This window comes from Eulemur rufifrons, chromosome 4 (genome assembly GCF_041146395.1).
Source record: "Eulemur rufifrons isolate Redbay chromosome 4, OSU_ERuf_1, whole genome shotgun sequence".
NCBI classification, from domain to species: domain Eukaryota; kingdom Metazoa; phylum Chordata; class Mammalia; order Primates; family Lemuridae; genus Eulemur; species Eulemur rufifrons.
Window position 1 is genome coordinate 82,954,141 of NC_090986.1, and position 20,266 is coordinate 82,974,406.

Below are 20,266 nucleotides of genomic sequence, written 5' to 3' on the forward strand. Positions count from 1 at the left end.
GGTGAAACCGAATCCTGGACAGTGACACCGGGGCTATTTTGGAGCTGGGCTGGGCTGGCTGGCGGTGGGGGTGGGGTGGGGGCGGGCCCAGCCTTCTCCAGCTGACAGCATCCGCCCGTCCTTTCGTCCCCATCCAGTCTGAGGACCGGCCAGAGTGTGGGCTGCTGGGTGCAAACCGTGTCGGTCCTGGGCCCTCGGAGGGAGGTGAGACCCAGCAGCCCCTGACCCACCGCCTGCACCCCCGGCCGGGGCACTGCCCAGAGCCCCTCGTAGAGACAGGTGAGGAGGCAGAAAACTCGGCAGGGTGAGGGCGTCCTGTTCCCCTGGAGGACAGCTCAGCTGAAGGTCAGGGAGCAGCGGGACCTTGACAGTCTGGCCAGACTGGGCATCTCCCCATGGTGGGGCTCGGGCTCAGCCTCTGCCCATCGGTGACCCAGATGGGGTCACCCCACCTCACGTGGGGAAGGGGCCGCCCGCCTGGCTGGGGGCTGGAGAGGGTTCCGGGGCTGGATTGTGCACCCACCACCTCCCGGGCTGACCCCCACTCCGAGAGCAGCCCAGGGGTCCGGCTCGCCCTGCCCCCAGCTCTGCTGAGATGGATGCCCGCTGACAGCTGGGGCTATTTTGGGCCTGTTGGCTCAGCACTGGGGACAGCCAGAGGGGCACTGACACCTGACTCCAGGAAAGAATTTCCCCTGGAGCGGGAAGCCCACGGGCCCTAGGGGGTCTAAGGTGAGGTCCAGGCAGCCTCAGGGAGCTGCCCTTGGAAGTCATTTCTGGAAGGGCATGGGCGAGCGGGCACCGCTGGATTCCATGTGTGATGGGGAGGGAAGGGGAGGGTGGCCACAGACCCGCTGGCCTCACCCCAAGAAAGGACTATGACTCTGGGCTCACCCCGAGAAAGTTCCCAGGGCCCCTGGAGGACCAGAGAGTGGCAACATTCTGTAAAGTTAGGGTGGAGGGGCCATGAAGGGGATTGAGGGGCTCCCCGGGGGTGTCACCGCAAGTGTGTGTGTCCTGAGCCCCCACAGGGCTGGAGGGAGGCAAGGGCTTTCCCTGCAGGCTGGGGGCTGGGGTCTTCCTGTTTTGAGGAGGCGCCTGGAGTGCCCGCGGGGCTGCACGTCCAGCAGCCTCCAACCCCAGACGTGGCAGGGACAGGGGGCCTCTGCCCATATCCCTGTGCCCGGGTGGGTTTCCTGGGAGCCCCAGAGGTAGCCTTGGGTGGGTCCCTCCCAGCTTGGCCTCTGTTTCCCCATCTGTAATATGGGCCACCAAGAAAGGAGGGCTCCCCAGTCCTCTCTGGCCTCAGGCCCGCTGACCGTGGGGACGGCCACCTGACGGGCTGCCACGAGCCTCCCCCAGACCTGTGGTCTGCTTTGCATGGCCACACGTAGTGGTGGAATGCAGGCCCTGGGGCCGGGACGCTGTCCCTGATGGCCCACAGAGTCTCCGCCCAATCTTGCCAGGCCTCCTGGGCAGAGGGGCTGCCTGCCCGTGCTGCCTCATGTGTCAGTCTGCTGTCACCCTGGTGGAGGTGAGCGAGGGAGAGGATGCCCCATCCAGCTTTGAGGCCCAGAGACCGACTGCACGACGCGGGGAGTGATGAGAACGCAGAGCTCAGGGTGCCCGGAGAGGTGATGGCAAAGTAGTCCACTGCGGCCTGGGAGGTGCTCGTGGAGGCAGATTCCAGAAAGGGCTGAACTCAATCCCAATCCCCACCGTGGGTGGCCCCCGCCCAGGTCCTCTCCAGCCCCAGAGGGCCCTGCTGTGGGTGGGGGTGGCCGGAGCCGAGGTGCTGACTGCACAGTGAGTCAGCAGACTAGCACCCGCTGTGCGCAGCCCGGCCCTGCTGGGCTCAGGCTCCACAAGGGGATTAAGATGGATTAACTACCTGAATCACAGGACCGGGAGCTGGAGGGCCCGGGAACATGGGCGCCACTCAGCCTGCAGTGGCAGCCTGGGCCCAGAGGCTGGAGCTCCAGCCCAAGGGAGGGTGTGGCAGGGTGCCCCGTGGGGTAGGCGTGTCTGCCTGGGGGTGGAGACAAAGCGTGTCATGCCTGTGGGGTCCACTCGCGCCCGCTGTTCTTACAGAAGAGCCAAGGCAGTCTCACCTCTCCCCACCTGTGTTGGGGGCTGACCAGCTGGGGCTCAGCACAGGGTGGGCGAAGGCCAGAGTCACCTGGGGGCTTTGGCACTGATGGTGTCCAGGAAGACCCAGGTGTCCAACGCTGTCCCTGCAGCGTGCCCCGCTGGCCAGCAGCTGAGAACTGTGGCGTGGCCAGGTCACCTGCAGCACCCAGCCCAGCTGGTCTCAGTCCGGGGATGTCACTGATGGCCAGCTCCATGCTAGGGGGATCTTCCGGCTGTCCTCCCCAGCCATGCTACTGACAGTGCACTGCCTTGTCCCTCCCTGCTGTGACCCTGGCAGGGCCCTGCGGACAGGGCCTGGGGCTGCCCAGTGGTTTCCATTCTTTCCCTGCTCATCGAGGAAGGTCATGGCCCCCTGAGGGAAGGTGGGCGCCCTGTGGAGAGGCCGGTCTGCTCTGGCCCAGGGCAGCTGCAGGCAGGGCAGGCCCCTGGGTGGAGCCTAGTGGAACCGTCAGAGGAGACAGGCAAGGGACAGGTGCCCAGGCCTGTTGGCTCAGCAAGCCTCCCCCTCTCCCTGTGGGGGCACATAGGCCAACTGGAGGTGTGAACCCAGGGTGACAGTGGTGTGTGTCAGGCAGGAGGCAGGAGACCCACAGGTGGACAGAGCGGCCCACAGTGCACCAGGCAGGTCTGCGTGGAGAGTGCAGCACAGGCCCAGTCTCGCCCGCTTGCTGGGGGGCTCTGGGTTGGGGCGGGTGCCCTAGCAGACTCCAGCTGCCCAGAGGGGAGGGGATGCGCCTGCCAGTTAGAAGAGCCCGTTTGTCCTGGGGCTGCCATAGCTGAGTGCCCAGAAAGGGGCAGAGCCTGTGACATCCGCTGGGATGGGATGGAAGGACTGGTGGAGGTGTCTACCCTGGCTTAAACTAGGCTCCCCAGGCGGCACTGGATAAGGGAAGGGGCTGGGTGGGATGCAGGTGAGGGGCTCACGCCCATTCCCGCTTTAACCTCCCCCGACGCCCTGGCAGGTTCCCGCCACCGACACCATGGATCCCTCCTCCTTCAGCGGCGCGCCCCGCTTCCTCACCCGGCCCAAGGCCTTTGTAGTGTCGGTGGGCAAGGACGCCACGCTCAGCTGCCAGATCGTGGGCAACCCGACGCCGCAGGTGAGCTGGGAGAAGGACCAGCAGCCGGTGGAGGCGGGCGCGCGCTACCGCCTGGCGCAGGACGGCGACCTGTACCGCCTCACCATCCTGGACCTAGCGCTTGGCGACAGCGGGCAGTATGTGTGCCGCGCGCGCAACGCCATCGGGGAGGCCTTTGCGGCCGTGGGCCTGCAAGTGGACTCTGAGGCAGCGTGCGCCGAGCAGGCCCCCCACTTCTTGCTGCGCCCCACGTCCATCCGCGTGCGCGAGGGCTCTGAGGCCACATTCCGCTGCCGCGTGGGAGGCTCCCCGAAGCCGGCCGTGAGCTGGTCCAAGGACGGGCTGCGCCTGGGTGAGACCGACGGTCCCCGCGTGCGCGTGGAGGAGCATGGCGAGGCGAGCGCACTGCGCATCCGGACGGCCCGGCTGCGCGACGGCGGCACCTATGAGGTGCGCGCAGAGAACCCGCTGGGCGCCGCCAGCGCCGCCGCTGCCCTCGTGGTGGACCCGACCGCCGACGCGGACGGCCCGCCGGGGACCTCCACGGCCGCGCTCCTGGCGCACCTGCAGCGGCGGCGCGAGGTCATGCGCGCGGAGGGCGCCCCGGCCTCGCCGCCCAGCAGCGGCACGCGCACCTGCACAGTGACCGAGGGCAAGCACGCGCGCCTCAGCTGCTACGTGACGGGAGAGCCCAAGCCCGAGACGGTGTGGAAGAAGGACGGACAGCTGGTGACCGAGGGCCGGCGCCACGTGGTGTACGAGGATGAACAGGAGAATTTCGTGCTCAAGATCCTCTTCTGCAAGCAGTCAGACCGCGGCCTCTACACCTGCACGGCGTCCAACCTCGTGGGGCAGACCTACAGCTCCGTGCTGGTCGTCGTGCGCGGTGAGCTCCCGGCTGCCGCAGTCGCCGGCCACGGCGCCCAGGCAGAGGCCCCTTCCCAGCCCTGTACCCGCGCGCGCTTGCGCCGGCGGCCGCTGCCGTCCCTCTCCCGCCCCGTCGGTCGGGTCGTGGAGTCCGGGGTTGCAGGTGTCCGTGCCCGGTCGCAGACGGTGGGCCACGCGGGCGATGGCGCTGGGTGCATCCTGTCGTTGCAGTGACTCGCTTTCCCCCTCCGGTCCGCTGCCCGCGGCCACCCCCTTAGCCACCCCCTGTCCTGTTACCAGCAACCTTGCACGCCCCCACCTCTCCGCTTCCGCAGCCTCCTGCGCCTGCCCCGCCGGTCTCCCTCCGCCCAGCCCCCATCCTGCACTCCCATCCCCCACTCCTGCACCCAGGGCGCTTCCTCCTGCTCCCTCCCATGTCCCCCACCCCCGCCCCTCACGCCTGTGTGCTGGGCTCCCGTCCTCCCGCGCCCTCCTCACCGCTCACCAGCCCCTTCTCCGCAGAGCCCGCGGTGCCCTTCAAGAAGCGGCTGCAGGACCTGGAGGTGCGGGAGAAGGAGTCGGCCACGTTCCTGTGCGAGGTGCCCCAGCCAGCCACCGAGGCCGCGTGGTACAAGGAGGAGACGCGGCTGTGGTCGAGCGCCAAGTACGGCATCGAGGAGGAGGGCACCGAGCGCCGGCTGACCGTGCGCAACGTCTCGGCCGACGACGACGCCGTGTACATCTGTGAGACCCAGGAGGGCAGCCGCACCGTGGCCGAGCTCGCGGTCCAAGGCAGGCGGACGGGCAGGGGAGGGCGGGGCAGGTGGGTGCGCGGAGGGGCGAGCAGGAGGCCGGGTAGGGCGAGGGTCTGACCGGCCGGCTCTCACATCCGCCCCAGGTAACCTCCTCCGAAGGCTCCCTCGCAAGACGGCCGTGCGTGTGGGGGACACAGCCATGTTCTGTGTGGAGCTGGCAGGCCCCGAGGGCCCGGTGCGCTGGCTGCGGAACCAGGAGGAGGTGGTGGCCGGTGGCCGTGTGGCCATCACCGCCGCGGGCACGTGCCACACGCTGATCATCTCGCAGTGCAGCCTGGAAGACATGGGCGAGGTGGCCTTTGTGGCTGGTGACAGCCGGACATCCACCCAGTTCTGTGTGTCAGGTGAGGGCCGCCTGGGGCGTGGTCTTTGGGTGGTGTCTCTTCCCTGTCCACCCTAAGCCGGCTCTCTGGGCCCAGCCTCCTGCTGGGAGAGCCGTGGGGAGCAGGGAACATGGCCCTGGGCCCCCAGCTTGGCCTCGCCCCAGAGGCCCAGGCAGCCTTTCCTCCGCAACCAGAGAAGTGGCTCAGATCCTGGGTAGCCCACAGCCCCCCATGGCCGGTGGTCCAGACCCAGAGCAGCGTGCCCCAGAGGGCTGACGGCTTCTGTGAAGCCCCCTCTGGGTGACTCCAGACCCAGAGCAGAGACGGGGTGCCCAGCCGGTGACCTCATGCCACTCTCCCTCCAGCCCCTAGGAAGCCGCCCCTGCACCCACCTGTGGACCCCGTGGTGAAGACCAGGACGGAGAGTTCCGTGACCCTTGGCTGGTCCCCACCAGCTTACGGGGACCGTCCCGTCACCATCGACGGCTATCTGGTAGAGAAGAAGCGGCTTGGCACCTACACCTGGAGTCGGTGCCACGAGGCCGAGTGGGTGGCCACACCTGAGCTGACTGTGGCCAGTGTGGCTGAGGAGGGGGACTTCCAGTTCCGGGTGTCGGCTATCAACAGCTTTGGCCAGAGTCCCTACCTCGAGTTTCCGGGCACTGTCCACCTGGGTGAGTGGGTCTCTGGGTGATGGCATTTGGGGCCGCAGGCCTGGCCCTGAATCACCCGGGCCCAGAGGTGTGGCTCAGCCTGGACTGAGGCCAGAGTGACCTCATGGAATCTTTTTATGGGGGTCGGGGGCTGCCAGGGTCCTGCCTCTGGTGGAGCCTCCTCGGCTGGGAGAGAGGCTGCCTGCCTCCAGCACCCCGGGGCTCAGGCTGCAGAGCTGCCCACCCTCGCAGGCTTGTGGGATCCTGGAGGGGATCTCTGGGCAGCTGTCACTTGTCCGTGCTGCTTTGTGAGTCTGCCTGATGCTCACGGTGGCTGTGTGTGTGCGGGCCGGGCTTCCTGGAGGAGGGGGCGTTTGGTCCAGGCTCTAGGGGAAGAGGGGGGAAAGGTAGAGACCCTCTGCACACACCCTGCTCCCGGCCCTGGCTCCTCCTAACGCTGCCTGCTCTGCAGTCCCCAAGCTGGCCGTGAGGACACCCCTGAAGGCAGTGGAGGCGGTGGAGGGTGGCGAGGTCACCTTCTCTGTGGACCTCACCGTGGCCTCCGCGGGCGAGTGGTTCCTGGATGGGCAGGCTCTGAAGGCCAGCAGTGTGTACGTGATCCGCTGCGACCGCACCCGGCACACGCTCACCATCCGGGAGGTGCCGGCCAGCCTGCACGGAGCGCAGCTCAAGTTCGTGGCCGACGGCATCGAGAGCAGCATCCGGGTGGAGGTCCGAGGTAGGCAGGTGTGGGGGGGTAGGGGTCGGGCCACCTGGCCTGGGACCCTGAAGCCTGTTTCCTCCAGGGCAGGGGCTGGGACGGGGGTCACCAGGTGGAGCGGTAGGGTGGCGGGGTGCTCAGGGAGCTTGCCTCAGGCCGGCCAGTGGCCCAGTCACTGTCGTGTGTAGATGAGGGGCTGGGGCCGTGGGGGCCTGATGGCCAGACTTCATCTCTCTCTCCCCCATCCCTTGCTCTGTCTCCACCCATGTCTCCTTCTCTCTCCTCGTCCCCCCTGTGGCCCATTCCCCACCCTGCCACCGTCTGCCCATGTGTGTCCCCCAGCGGCCCCAGGGCTGCCCACCAACAAGCCGCCAGCCGCGGCTGCCCGGGAGGTGCTGGCCCGGCTGCACGAGGAGGCGCAGCTGCTGGCCGAGCTGTCAGACCAGGCGGCGGCCGTGACCTGGCTGAAGGACGGCTGCGCGCTGCCCCCAGGCCCCAAGTACGAGGTGCAGGCATCCGCGGGGCGGAGGGTGCTGCTTGTGCGTGACGTGGCGCGGGACGATGCGGGCCTCTATGAGTGTGTCAGCCGCGGTGGCCGCATCGCCTACCAGCTGTCGGTGCAAGGTGAGGGCCGCGTGCAGGCGGGTGGGCAGGGCCGGGGCCCACGTCCTCTGTCCTCGCACTCTGGGCCGGGGGAAGCCATTGTCTGACCCTGGAAGGCAGTGGGGTGGGCTCAGCTCAGCAGGAGGAAGGAGGTGGTCGGTGGTCCCGTGGGTGGGCAGTGAGGCCCAGGCCAGGACTGGACAGGGACTCTGGTCTGGGCGAGGACCGGTGTGCCCTGCGGGCCGCCGTGGCCGAGCACGGTCCCTGACCCACCCTGTGTCCCCACAGGCCTCACGCCCTTTCTGCACAAGGACACGGCGGGCGGTTGTGTGGACGCTGTGGCCGGGGGCCCGGCCCAGTTCGAGTGTGAGACCTCGGAGTCCCACGTCCGCGTGCGCTGGTACAAGGATGGCGCTGAGCTGGGTGGCTCCCGCGGGCGCTTCTCGCAGGAGGACGTGGGGACGCGGCACCGGCTGGTGGCAGCCGCAGTCACCAGGCAGGATGAGGGCACCTACTCCTGCCGTGTGGGCGAGGACTCTGTGGACTTCCGGCTCCGCGTATCTGGTGAGCACGCCTGTGTGCGTGTGTATGCCTGTGTGTGTGTGTGTGCGTGTGTATGCCTGTGTGTGTGTGTGTGCGTGTGTATGCCTGTGTGTGTGCGTGTGCGTGTGTATGTGTGCGCGTGTCTGGGCTCTCGTGGGCCAGGGAGCAGGTCCACCTGCAGGTGGCATGGTGACATTGACCTTCCTGGCACCACTTTTCTTCAGCAGATGGTTGGGGGGTAGTTGCCTCTCTCTTTGGGAAAAGAAGTGACACAGAAAATTAGTGATTATGTGGGTGAAGGATCCGAATGTGGAAAATAAAATAGCAACAAGGAAATGAACGGTGAGCGTCAATCTGGTTTGGTTCGGGCTTCAGGAGAACCTTTCCCGTGTCCCCGGGGCCCAGGCTGCCTGCGGGTGTGCGAGCTCCGTGGCCAGGTCGTCCAGGGGCCCAGAGCCCTTCTGTTTATCGCGTCTGGGGGCCGGCTCGGGCTGGCCCGGCCCACGGACCTGAACAAAGAGACCCCTAGGCCTGGGCACACACCTGAACCTTTGCAGTGCTGCCTTCCAGAGGCCACTGTGGCATCTTACACAGGAAAATTTAAGCGTCTCCATCACCACAGTCCTTAATGACTTTCACAATTGAACGGACACAAAGCAGAAAACACCTGGCCGTCTGCTCCTGGTGGTTCCAATAAATTAGGGAAATGTCTGTGAATTTGAACTTTCTCCGTCTTGACATTAACCCTAACAGCAGGCGTGCGGCTGTAGAAAGCAAACCTCCAGCCAGGAGGGAGCTTGGGGGCAGAGAAAGTGTGCCCTCCTGTCGGGACAGTCAGGCTGCCAGGCCGTCTTGGTGGTGGCTCCGAGGCACCGTCCTCGCACACACCAGGGTCCTCGCCTGGGAGGGGCTGTGCTCGACCGCACCTGAGCACCCGGACCACGGAGGATCCCCGAGGCCGGACCATGGTTGCCTGGGACCCACAGCCTGTTAATAAAGAACCAGGACTTGGAAACCTCACTTGGCGGAGCCTGTGACAGTGCGTCCCTCTTGTCTGTCCCCAGAGCCCAAGGCGGTGTTCGCTAAGGAGCAGCCAGAGCGCAGCCAGGTGCAGGCTGAGGCAGGGGCCAGCGCCACGCTGAGCTGCGAGGTGGCCCAGGCGCAGACGGAGGTGACGTGGTACAAGGACGGGAAGCAGCTGAGCCCCAGCTCCAAAGTGCGCGTGGAGGCAGAGGGGAAGCAGAGGCGGCTGGTGGTGGCGCAGGCGGGCAGGGCGGACGCCGGGGAGTACAGCTGCGAGGCCGGGGGCCAGAGGGTGTCCTTCCGCCTGGACGTCACAGGTGGGTGCCAGGGCAGGGCAGAATGGACAGGGACCCTTCACATCACACGGGAAACTCTGGGGGACAGGCCACGTTTGGGCAGCCTGAGCTGCAGTGAGGCCCTGGCACCTTCCCCCTCTGTGGGCCTCAGAGCCGTGTCCCCAACTCTGCCTGGTGGCTCCCGGGCCAATGTCATCCTGTCATCAGGGCAGAGCAGGCCCACGGCTGAGCTGACCCCAGTGTGTGCCTGGTGTGGCTGAGCTGGGCGTGATGGGGACGGTGGGGGGACGTGTGCAGGGGGCTCTGGGGTCCGGGTCTGATGTGGTCTGATGAGCCCTCTGTGGGGTGTTTGGGGATATGCAGAGGGGACGTCCCGTGACTGGACAGCAGGTCCTGCAGGTGGCAGGAGCCCCTGTGCCCGCCCATCCCTCTGTGCTGGGCCCCTGGGTCATCACCACGTGTCCATCTGTCCTTCCCCCCTCACGTCCTCCCTTCATCCTGTCCACCCTGTCCCTTAGCCTGGGCACAGGAGACCACACGTCGCTCAGCCACCGCTCTCCTGAGGGCCACCTGGCTCTCAGCTGGCTGGTGATTGGCTGCCCTGGCACGCGGCTCTCTGACCTTCCCTGTGTGCCCTTGGCCAGCAAGGGCACAGGTGCCTGGTCTGGTGGTCAAGGGGACCGTCCCTCCTGCCCCTGCCCTGTGCCTGTGTCTGGGGTCTCTGTGTGGTGGGGGAGGGGCGGGAGGAGGACAGGCTGGGGTGTCCAGGGGACCTGAACTGGGCGGGGCTGTCTGTCCCCAAAGGGCAGCGCGTGGAGCCGTCAGCACAGCGTCGGAACCCGCAGCTCCCGCCCACTGTGGTGCCAGGTCCAGTGTCCCCTGACAGTGTCCGTGGCCACCGCTGGGCTCAGGGCTAGCCCAGGTCCTGACGGATGGGCTGGGTCTGGTCTGGGGTCTCTCACCCTGTGTCCCTCCTGTCTGTCCCCAGAGCCCAAGGCGGTGTTCGCCAAGGAGCAGCCAGAGCGCAGCCAGGTGCAGGCCGAGGCGGGGGCCAGCGCCACGCTTAGCTGCGAGGTGGCCCAGGCGCAGACGGAGGTGACGTGGTACAAGGACGGGAAGCAGCTGAGCCCCAGCTCCAAAGTGCGCGTGGAGGCAAAGGGGAAGCAGAGGCGGCTGGTGGTGGCGCAGGCGGGCAGGGCGGACGCCGGGGAGTACAGCTGCGAGGCCGGGGGCCAGAGGGTGTCCTTCCGCCTGGACGTCACAGGTGGGTGCCCTGGTGGTGTGACCAGTGCCTGTCCCGGTGGCAGAGTATCAGCTGTCAGTTCGTAGCCTGCATGACAGGTGACATTGTTTGCTGGGCAGGGACTGTTGTTTGCTCCTGGCATGCAGGGGATGTTGCACCTCTTGGCCAGCACTTTGAAAAAAACTCCGCGTTCCTGGTGCACAATCAGAAAGCTCTTTGCACGATCATTGTTAAGTTTATTCAGTGGCAGAAGTCTCCTGGCTTTTGGTTAAGCCTTTGTGTAGACCTGTGGTTTTTGTCTTCAATTTTAGGGAGCTAAGTTGTGCCTTTAATTCGAGGCACCACCATTGCAGCCGGCCACATGGTGTCTTCGCTCCCGTGAGAGCCCACGTGTGTGTCCCAGCCCCAAGGAGGGCTTTGTCCTCTCCTGCGGGGGCTCTGTGGGTGGGGACAGTTTTCCTTTTCTGGCTCCTCCTGGCCCAGTCTTCAACCTGCAGTTTCTGTCTACCTGAGGGTGGGAGGAGTCAGAGAAGGTGCTGGAAGTTCTCACTTGACTGGTGTTGCTCTCAGACGACCTTGAGTCTGGCCCCAGCAGGGTTTAGAATGACCCCTCTGGGTGCGGTGGTGCAGCAGCCCAGCCGCCTGCCCTCTGAGGGTCCACACTGCCTGTGCCCTGCTGGGGTCGTGTCTTACTCTGGCCTAGCGGTTCCTCAGACTTGGTGACATGTTGATCTCCTTGCCGAAGACACTGTCTATTGCTGTTGCCAAAGCCCCTCCTGCCGTCTTGCGATTGGCCCAAGGAAACACCCAGACAGCTGTCACCCCCACAGTGCGGGGCTGCCTGCTGCTTTGGTCCTGCCTTGGTGGTTAGGTTTTCCCCTGGGAGGCAGAATGTCCTGGTCGTTGGCGGCTCTGGGAGCCACGTTCTGCCGCCCACGCCTGGCGCGCGGCTGGCTTGTGTTTCCTGTGTGCGAAGCTGGGCGGCTTCCTGCGCTGTGAACGCGCTCTCTACTGCCAACTCGGGCTACAGGCCTGGCCTTGCTGCATGTGACGTTGTTGCCAGTGTGAGTGGCTCCGGCCACTGTGGCCCGTGGTGCCCATAGGTGATCGGTGTGTCCCCTGGAGGCCCCTGTCTTGGTTCGGGTGGAAGGAGAAGCCCTCTCCCCTCTGTGCTCCGTGGGTGGGGCAGGGCGGCACCCACAGCGCGGCTCTCTCCAAAGAGGTCCTTTCCCCAAATCCTCCTTCTGTGCCTGAAGCGCGGCAATCGTTTCCAACGGTCCAAATTTGCAAAACTGGTCATTATTTTTATTTATGTTTATTTATTTATTTTTTTAGAGACAGGGTTTTGCTCTGTAGTCCAGGCCCCCATGGTTTCCGAAGAGAAGTCAGCTAATCCTTGAGGATCTCTTGTTCATTGATGAGTCACTTTTTCTTGCTGTTTTCAAGATTTTCTCTTTGTCTTTCAGCAGTTAGACTCTACTGTGTCTCAGTGTGGATCTCTTTCAGTTTACTCTGCTTGGAGTTTGTTGAGTTTCCTGGATAAGTAGAGTCATGTCATCCATAAAATTTGGGAAGTTTTTAGCTATTGTTTATTCAAACAGTGTCTCTGTCCCATGGACTCTCCCTTCTCCTTCTGAGGCTCCCGTTGTGCATAAGTTGGTACAACGGCTGTTTCATAGGTGTCTAAGGCTCTGCTCGTTTTCTTCATTTTTCCCTCTCTGCTTCTCGTATGGGTAATGTCAATTAGCCTATCTTCAAGTTCCCTGATTCATTCTTTTTAAAATTTAATATTACTTCTAATTGACAAATAATAATTGAAAACATTTATGGAGTACCATGTGATGTTTTGATATACTTTCATCTGCCTGTTGAAATCAGGTGTTGAACCCCCCAATAAACTTTTCATTTCAGTTACTTTTCAACTCTATAATTTCTATGTAGTTCTTTCTCAAACAAATTTCTTTTAATTCATATTCTCTATTTGGTGAGAATAATTCTCGTACTTCATTTCTTTAGAAATGGTTTCCTTTGGTTCTTTGAACATATTTAAAATAGCTGATTTAAAGACTTTGTCTAGTAAGACCAATTTCTGGGCTTTCTCAGGGACAGTTTCTGGTGATTGCTTCTTTTTCTGTGTATGGGCTGTACTTTTTTATTTCTTAGACTATCTTGCAATTCTTTGCTGATAACTGGACATTTTAAATAATATAATGTGGAAACTCTGGAAATCAGATTCTTCCCCCTCCCCAGTGTTTGTTGTTAATGTTCATTTTTCCTGCTGTTTTTATTGCTGTTGTTTGTTGTAGTTTGTGTTTAGTGACTTTTCTGAACTAATTCTATGAAGTCTGTATTCCTTATCATGTGTGGTCACTGAAGGCTCTGCTCAGGTAGCTTATTGGCCAGCTAATGACTGGCCCATGGTATTCTTAGATGTCTGTAACAATGGGTCTCCCAGACTATGGCAAGGGGCACTATGTGAGTGTTGGCCCCTGCATTCAACACTCAGCCAGGCAAACTAAAACTTCACTTCTGCCTTTAATTCATGCCTTCCCAGAACCTTAAGTTTAGCCAGGTATGTGAGCTTTAGGCTTCTCTGGTGTTGCCTGAGTATGCACACAGCCCTATGCATATGTGTCCTTCTCAATGCCCGGGAGTGGGTCAGAGCTTTCCAAAGCCTCCTATGGACACCTCCCTCTCCAGCTTTTCATATTAAGCTTTTGATATATATTTTGCTACAGCTGTTTTCCACTGCCTCAACCGGCCATGGCATTCAGTAATTACCTCTGATTTGTTTCAACTAATGCCCCTGGGGAAAATGCTGTTTGTACTGAGTGAACTTCTACTCAGGCCAAATAAAGACAGCCCTGTGAGTGGAGTTTTCCAGGAACCACCAAATGGATCAAATAATGACAATTGTGTGGGAATGGGGTTTTGACAGCACCCTAGTCCATTGCATTGTCTCTGATGGCTGCCAGGGTGCTGGTTTCCATTGTGATTGTGGACTGTTGTTTATCAAAGCTACCTTGGAGCTAGAGGCGGGTAGATATGAGAATTGGGTGAATTAAAACACCACAAATCTTGCTGTTCTTACTGAGATTCAGCTGTTTTTCTTGAATGTATGCTCCTCAGATTGTTGTAAGCCTTTGTCTAATTTCCAGAGTTCTGAAAAAGTTGATTCCAGCTTTTTTTTTGCCAGCACTTTCATTGCTTTTGTGGAGGAGAGATTTTCAGAAGTTGTTATTTTGCCATTTTGCTGACATCTCTGCAAGTGATTTTTGAATCTTGAACCAGCCTTGTATTCCTGAGGTTACACCCACTTGTTTGTAGTGTGTTATTTTACATATTACTGAATTCAATTTGCTAATATTTTGTTGAGGTTTTTATTTTTATATTAATGAGGAATTTTGGTTTGTCATTTCCTTACACTGTCTTTGTCTGGTGTTGGTATCTGGGTACTGCTGGCCTTACAAAATGGGTTGAAAAGTGTTTCCTTCTCTTCTGTTTTCTGGAAGAGATGGTGTAGAATTGATGTTATTTCTACTACTTCTTTAATTTATATTTTATTTATTTCACTGAATAAGCAAGTGAAGCCATCTGGGCCTAGAGATTTCTTTTTTGTAAGATTTAAATCATAAAGAATTTATTTAATAGTTATGGGACTATACAAGTTATCTGCTTCATCTTGGGTGAGTTTTGGTAATTTGTGGTTTTTGAGAGATTGGTCCATTTTGTCAAATGTGTTTAGCTTGTATGCACGGAGTTGTGTGTAGTGTTCTCTTATTACCACGTCTGCAGGGTCTGCAGGGTCCCCCTTATTTCATTACTAATGTTGTTAATTCATGTCTGTTTTTCTCTCTTTTTTTCTTTATTTGTCTTGGTAGAGGTTTATCAGTTTCATTGATGCTTTCAAGGAATGAGCTTTAAGTTTCATTGATTTTTCTCTGTTTTTTCAATGTCATTGATTTCTGCTTTTATCTTTATTATTTCCTTCCTTCTGCTTGCTCTGAGTTTATTTAGCTCCTTCCTTTCCTAATTTCTTAAGGTAGACTTTTAGTTTGCTGATTGAGATATTTCTTCTTTTCTAATATGAATATTTAATACTATAAATTTTCCTTTAGCTTTATGTTGTATTTTTAGTATTATCCCAGTGGAAAATAATATCTAATTTCCCTTGAGACTACTTTGATGTCTAGATTCTTCAGAAGTGTGTTATTTAATTTCCAAGTGTTTAGAGATTTTATTACTATCTTTCTGATATTGATTTCTAGTCTAATGCCATTTTGTCAGAGAAGATACTTTGTAGCATTTTAATTCTTTTAAATTTGTTGAAATTTGTTTTATGAACTAGAATATGGTCTGTGTGGGTGAGTGTTCCACGTGTTCCAGGAAGGAATGTGTATTCTGCTATTGTTGGGTGGATCCTCCAGATGTCAGTTAGGTCGGGATGGTTCATGGTTCAGTTTTTCTGTATCCTTTATGCTTTTCTGTCTACCAGTAGTTCTATCAGTTCTTCAGAGAAGAGCGTTGAAATCGCCAGTTATGATTGTGGTTTTGTCTGTTTTTACTTTCAGTTCTGTCAATTTTTGCCACATGCATTTTGAATTTATGTTGTGTGAATTGTTTTGTCTTTCTAAATTGATCCCTTTATCCTTATGTAACGTTCCTCTTTCTCCCTGCTTATTTTCTTTGTTCTAAAGTCTTTGTAATATTAATACAAACACTCCAGCTTTGTTTATTAGTGTTTGTGTTGCATGTGTTTTGTCACTCTTTTACTTTTAACCTACCTGTATCATATTTGAAGTGTGTTTCTTGTAGATAGCATATGGTTGGGTCATTTTTTATGCAATTGACAATCTCTATGTTACTACGAATGTGTTTAGACCATTTTCATTTAATGTAATAATTGATATGTTTGGATTCAGGTCTACTAATTTATTACTTTTTTCTGTTCTTTTCCATCTTTCCTGTCTGTTTAGAGTTATTTAGAATTTTTTTAGTATTCTGTTTTAATTTATCTATTGTGAATTTTTTTATTGCATAGGGATTGCACTCAACATACTTAACTCTTCATCATCTACTTGGGATCAGTATGTTACTACCACCATTGGAATGTAGAACTCTTACCATTATATAGATCCCCTTTAGTCTCCTACCTTTAAGATATTACAGTAGTTGTCTTATATATTATCTCCATATTCATTGGAAATCTCATTAGACAATGTGGTAATTTTTGCTTTTAACTATCAATCTTATTTCACAGAACTCAAGAGGAGAAGCATAGCCTGTTTTATTTGCCCAAATATTTACTATTTCTGTCACTTGTCCCTCATTCCAGCTGTTCTGAGTTTCTCAGTGATATGATTTGCCTTCTGTCTGAAGACCTCTTTTAGAGGTCTGTTGTCAATAAATTTTCTTAGTTTTTCTTTATTCAGAATGTCTCTATTTCACCTTCATTCCTGAAGGATATTTTTAGTGGATGGAGAATTCTGGGCTGATAGGTCTTTTCTTTCAGCGCTTGAGAAGATGTTCCACTTCTCTCTGGCTTCTATGATTAAAAAAATATTTAATTGACAAATAAAGATTGAATATATTCAAACTATACAAGGTGATGATTTGATATACATACATGTTGTGAAAAATTCACAGTCATTCATGTTGTTCCCCTGTAAGTAATGTGTTGATATTGTCTGCCTGCTTTTAAGATTATTTTCCTTTGTCTTTAATTTTTAGCTGTTTTAATGTGATATGTTTGGGTAGGGGTTTCTTTGGGTTTATTCTCTTTGGGTTTTACTAAACTCTTTTAATCTGGCTTATGTCTTTTAACAAATTTGGGAGATTTTCAGTCATTATTTCTTCAAATTATTGTTTCTGAATTATGCTTTCTTTTCTCCTTCTATGGCTAATGACTTTAACATGAGAGCTATTGGAATCATCTCACACGTCCCTGAGGCTCTATTCATTTTTTTTTTCAAATTCCCTTTCTCTCTGTGGTTAGGATTGGATCATTTTCTATTGAGCTGTCTTTGATTTCACTAACTCTTTTTCTGTTATCCTTTTTCTATTATTGAGCCCATTCAGTGAGTTATTTCAGTTATTATATTTTTCTGCTTATAAAATTTCCACTTGATTCTTTACATCTTCTCTTTCTTTGCTGAGATTTAAAAATTTTTTTCCATTTGTTGCAAGGGTATTTGCTTTTACTTGTTGGAGCATTTTTGTAATAGCTGCTTTAAAATCATTATTGGATAATTCCAGTATTGGTGTCCTCTTGACATTGGTTATCAGTTGGTCTTTTCATCTATATGCTAATTGAGAGCTTCCTGGTTCTTCAGATGTGAAGTAATTTTTGATTATATCTTGAGTATTTTAAATACTATGTTATGGAACGGTAGGTCTCCTTTACATCATAGGGGAATGCTGTTGGGTTTTTTTTTTGAGGCAGAAATCAGCCTGGTTGAGTTCAGGCTGCAGGTTCCTGCCGACCTTCTGTGAGCTGTCCTGTCTTCAAAGCCTTTGCTGCGCTGCGCGGATCTGTCCTGCATGTGCACCACGCAGTGGTCGGTGTGCACCTGGGCAGGGTCTGTCCCGCAGTTCACGTCCTTAGAATGCTGGTCAGGGTTGGATCCAATCCCGGGAGCCTCCTGGGGGAGCCCTGGAGTTCCTGGACAACTTTGCAGTCGCCTTTTGAGCATCTCCCTTTGTGCAGTCTCTCCGGGGCTTTCCGCCTCCCGAGGCTTCCTGTTCAGTCCTACAGACAGAAGCGCAGAGCTCTCTGTGTGCTCCCTGGCACCCGCTTCCCGTGCCGCACGCACGCTCGAGCGCAGCAGCGCCGGGAGGACAGAACGAGAAAACGGCTCGGGGTTCCTCGGTCGGAGGGAGCGTCCCCTCCCTCAGCGTGTTCGTTGTCCGCAGCCCCTCGAGGTTCATTTGTGAGTCTTTCTCTAAAGTGAACATCGCACATAACAGAGAACTTGGTGAGGCCCGTGTTGGCGACGCGGCAGTTGGCTGTGTGGTTGTGTTTGTTCTCTGTGCTGATGTTTGTTTTTCAGCATATCACGGGGTACAAATGTTTAGGTTACGTATATTGCCCTTGCCCCCCCACCCGGAGCCAGAGCCTCAAGCGTGTCCATCCCCCGGGCGGTGCGGGCCGCACCCATTGCGTGTGTTAACACCGCTCCCCGCCTCCCCGCCGACCTGCCCGACCCGATGAATGTTATTCCCACATGTGCTCTCAGGGTGAGGTGTTTGTGAGGAGATACCGGTTTGCCCAGTGCCACTGTCCCTGACGAAGACACGATGGGGACAGGCCAGCATGTGGGCCGCCATCAAGGCGCTGGCGTCGCCTGTGTCCGTGTTCTCACGCCTGAGGTCTGATTTCGGAGGTTTGGCCGTGTGTTCCATGAGGTGGTAACACTTGGTCAACTCGGTTTAAGAAAACAACAGCCTTCTGAGTGTTCGTTTTGAGGACAGATTTGGAATTGGAAGTGCATTTGAAAGGCGAGTGTCCCTCTCTGGGGCCCTCCTGTGTCCCTGGCGGGTGGCCTTCTGTCCTCCAGTCCTGGGCATGGGAACGTAGAGGCCGCGCGTCTACAGGCTGGCGTCATGATAGAGGCCGGATTTGGATGCGGGGAGACCGAAGTCAGGAGACCAGGCGGGCGGCTCTGCCCGGGGTTGGGGCGGGGGTGGGGGCGAGGCCCAGGCCCAAAGAGAGATGGCGGCCATGGGGACGGAGGGGCAGTGGGGGCAGCGAGGGGGCAGTGGGGGGGCAGAGAGGGCTGGAGCAGTGAGCAGGCGGGCCGCGGGGAGAGCGCGGAATTGCAGGAAAGAGGAAAAGGAAGCGGATCGGATAGCACTGCAGGCCGGAGCAGACGTGTGATGGAGGGGCTGGGCCTGGGAGGGGTGGTTGTCAGGGAGAGGCCTGTGGGGAGAAGCAGGAGCGGGGCTGTCCCGTCCCGGCTGAGCCGGGGCTGGGGTCGCCCCAGCAGCCGGCAGCCGGGGAGTTCCTGCCAGGGAGCCCCCTGAGCCATCCCGAGGCGGGGCTGTTGGGATTCTGTAGAGAGTCGCACTACATGCCAGGCTTGCCGGCCCAGGCAGCTATTAGGGGCTTCGTTGCAGAGAGGACCAAGCATATCCTCACAGCGGACCCTGGGAAGGGACATGCTCCGCCCAGGTGTGTCCGAGATGAGGGCTCGGGGCATGGAGTTTATGTGAAGGTTGAAAGCCTTTGGCTCAGGGCCAGGCTCCTGTTTCTGCGTGTTTAGCAACATGGCTGATCTTCAGTGTTTTGAGCTACAACCCGAACAACTTTACCTGTGCCTCGGCGCCTGGGAGTGTTCAAGGTCCCCCTTGGGTTCAGCCTGCAGCGGTGAGTGCACAGCTGGCTGGGTCACAGAGCAGCCAGGGCACTCGGTGCTCAGTGGGGACAGAGAAAGAAAGTGGGAGTGGGAAGGACCCGAGGGGCCCTAAATGAGCCAGCTTGGGGTCCTGGGGTGTCCAGGAGGCAGCTGGCTCTCCGGGCTGGGACCTTGGTCGGTGCTGAGCTGACCAGGGAGATTCGGGATCTTTTGGTGTGTCAGGGGTGGAGAGGACGGGCGTGTGTCGCGGCGTCGGGAAGAAGGGGAAGATGATGGCAAGACCTGCCCTGGGGGAACACTGAGGAAGCTGAGACCACAGACCCGAAGGAGCAGGAGGAGAATCTAGAGAGAGTCGTGTCATGCGGTCAAGAGAAGACTTTCACGCAGAGGGTGCGGTGAGGGTGTCAATGCCACGGTGAAACAGGAACAGCTGGGGAAGGGCTGAGGGACTGGAGCCCGGTGGGGCTTAGGTGACCTTAGCAGGAGCGAGCGGTCCGTGGCTGACGAGTAGACTCGAGGCAAGGGTGTGGACACGGCTGGTGTCTGTGGCTGTTTCCAAAGCCTGGCTTTGCAGGGCAAGATTGAGAACCGGGGAAGACCCAGTGGGGTGAAGGCCGGTCCTGCCCCTTGAGGTCTCCTGTCACCTCCCATGTCTTGAGCCTGTGTGGGTTGTTGAGGGGTCTCGTCACCTCCTACCTTTGTCCATCTGCCTGTCCTAGCATGGTCACCAAGGGTGAGCTAGCCAGACAGGCAGCTGGACTCTGCATCATTTCTTTTGTGAAAAATAAACCTAAGGCATAAAATGGAGCCATTTGTATTTTGGACACACGTGTGTTTTTAAAAAGATTTTAAAAAATACAAGTCAGAGTTTCTGCTGACTACTATTGGGACATCAGAGAGATGTCCCCAAAGCAGACAGTCCCTAGGAGATGAAATGAAATAATTTAATGTGGAAGAGTAGAGTGAAAATCAGCCTGTCTAGGCTTCTGGGTCCAACTGGACTGTGGACTCCGTAGTGTGGAGACCCGCCCGTCACAGACACCTGACAGTGCTTGGTGGAATGCACCAGAGTAAGGTTAAGTTAGCATCTGAACTTCCAAGGAAAAAAGGAAAATTTCCACATGGTAGAAATGAAGCGGGACTGGAAAACAGCAGCAGTAAGTGATGAGTTGAGGCACAGTGGTGTGCCTGGTGGGGTCTGTGGTTCTAGGGACCTGGGCCCGGCTTAAACCACCAGCTTGTAGTAGGCAAGGAGTATGTCGGCTTGAGAGGGGCGGGAACTGCGACTTCTGTGTAAAGCTGGGACCCTTTTAGACCCATATCACTAGGGAAAAGATGGACCCGAAAAACAATCTCCTCATAGCCCAAGTGGATGGCAAGGAAGCTTGTTTCTCTGCCTTGGCTCAGGTAGCGAAAGTTTCCCTGAAGCAGTGGAAACCCGTTCCTCACAAAGGATTGGGGTTTGAATTGATAATACTCCTAGAATAAGAAATTCACCTAAAAGTAGCCCCCAGGACAATGATACTCCTGGAGTATCTGGCAGGAATAAATACAAAACATTCCACTTAGGAGGGATAGTTCTACCACCAGAGCTA

The 20,266-nt window shown here is 56.8% G+C and overlaps 1 protein-coding gene across 1 annotated transcript in view; it reads left to right on the top strand.

The window, feature by feature from the left end:
- Positions 1-226: 226 nt before the first annotated feature.
- Positions 227-20,266, top strand: part of OBSCN (obscurin, cytoskeletal calmodulin and titin-interacting RhoGEF) — a 135,401-nt gene continuing 115,361 nt past the window's right edge. Inside the window, exons 1-10 of the mRNA XM_069467771.1 lie at positions 227-279; positions 3,114-4,116; positions 4,620-4,889; positions 4,996-5,256; positions 5,601-5,909; positions 6,361-6,627; positions 6,952-7,233; positions 7,501-7,776; positions 8,820-9,095; positions 10,063-10,338. Coding sequence (XP_069323872.1) covers positions 3,132-4,116; positions 4,620-4,889; positions 4,996-5,256; positions 5,601-5,909; positions 6,361-6,627; positions 6,952-7,233; positions 7,501-7,776; positions 8,820-9,095; positions 10,063-10,338 — 3,202 coding nt within the window. The 5' untranslated portion in view covers positions 227-279; positions 3,114-3,131. The remainder of the gene's footprint in view (positions 280-3,113; positions 4,117-4,619; positions 4,890-4,995; positions 5,257-5,600; positions 5,910-6,360; positions 6,628-6,951; positions 7,234-7,500; positions 7,777-8,819; positions 9,096-10,062; positions 10,339-20,266) is intronic.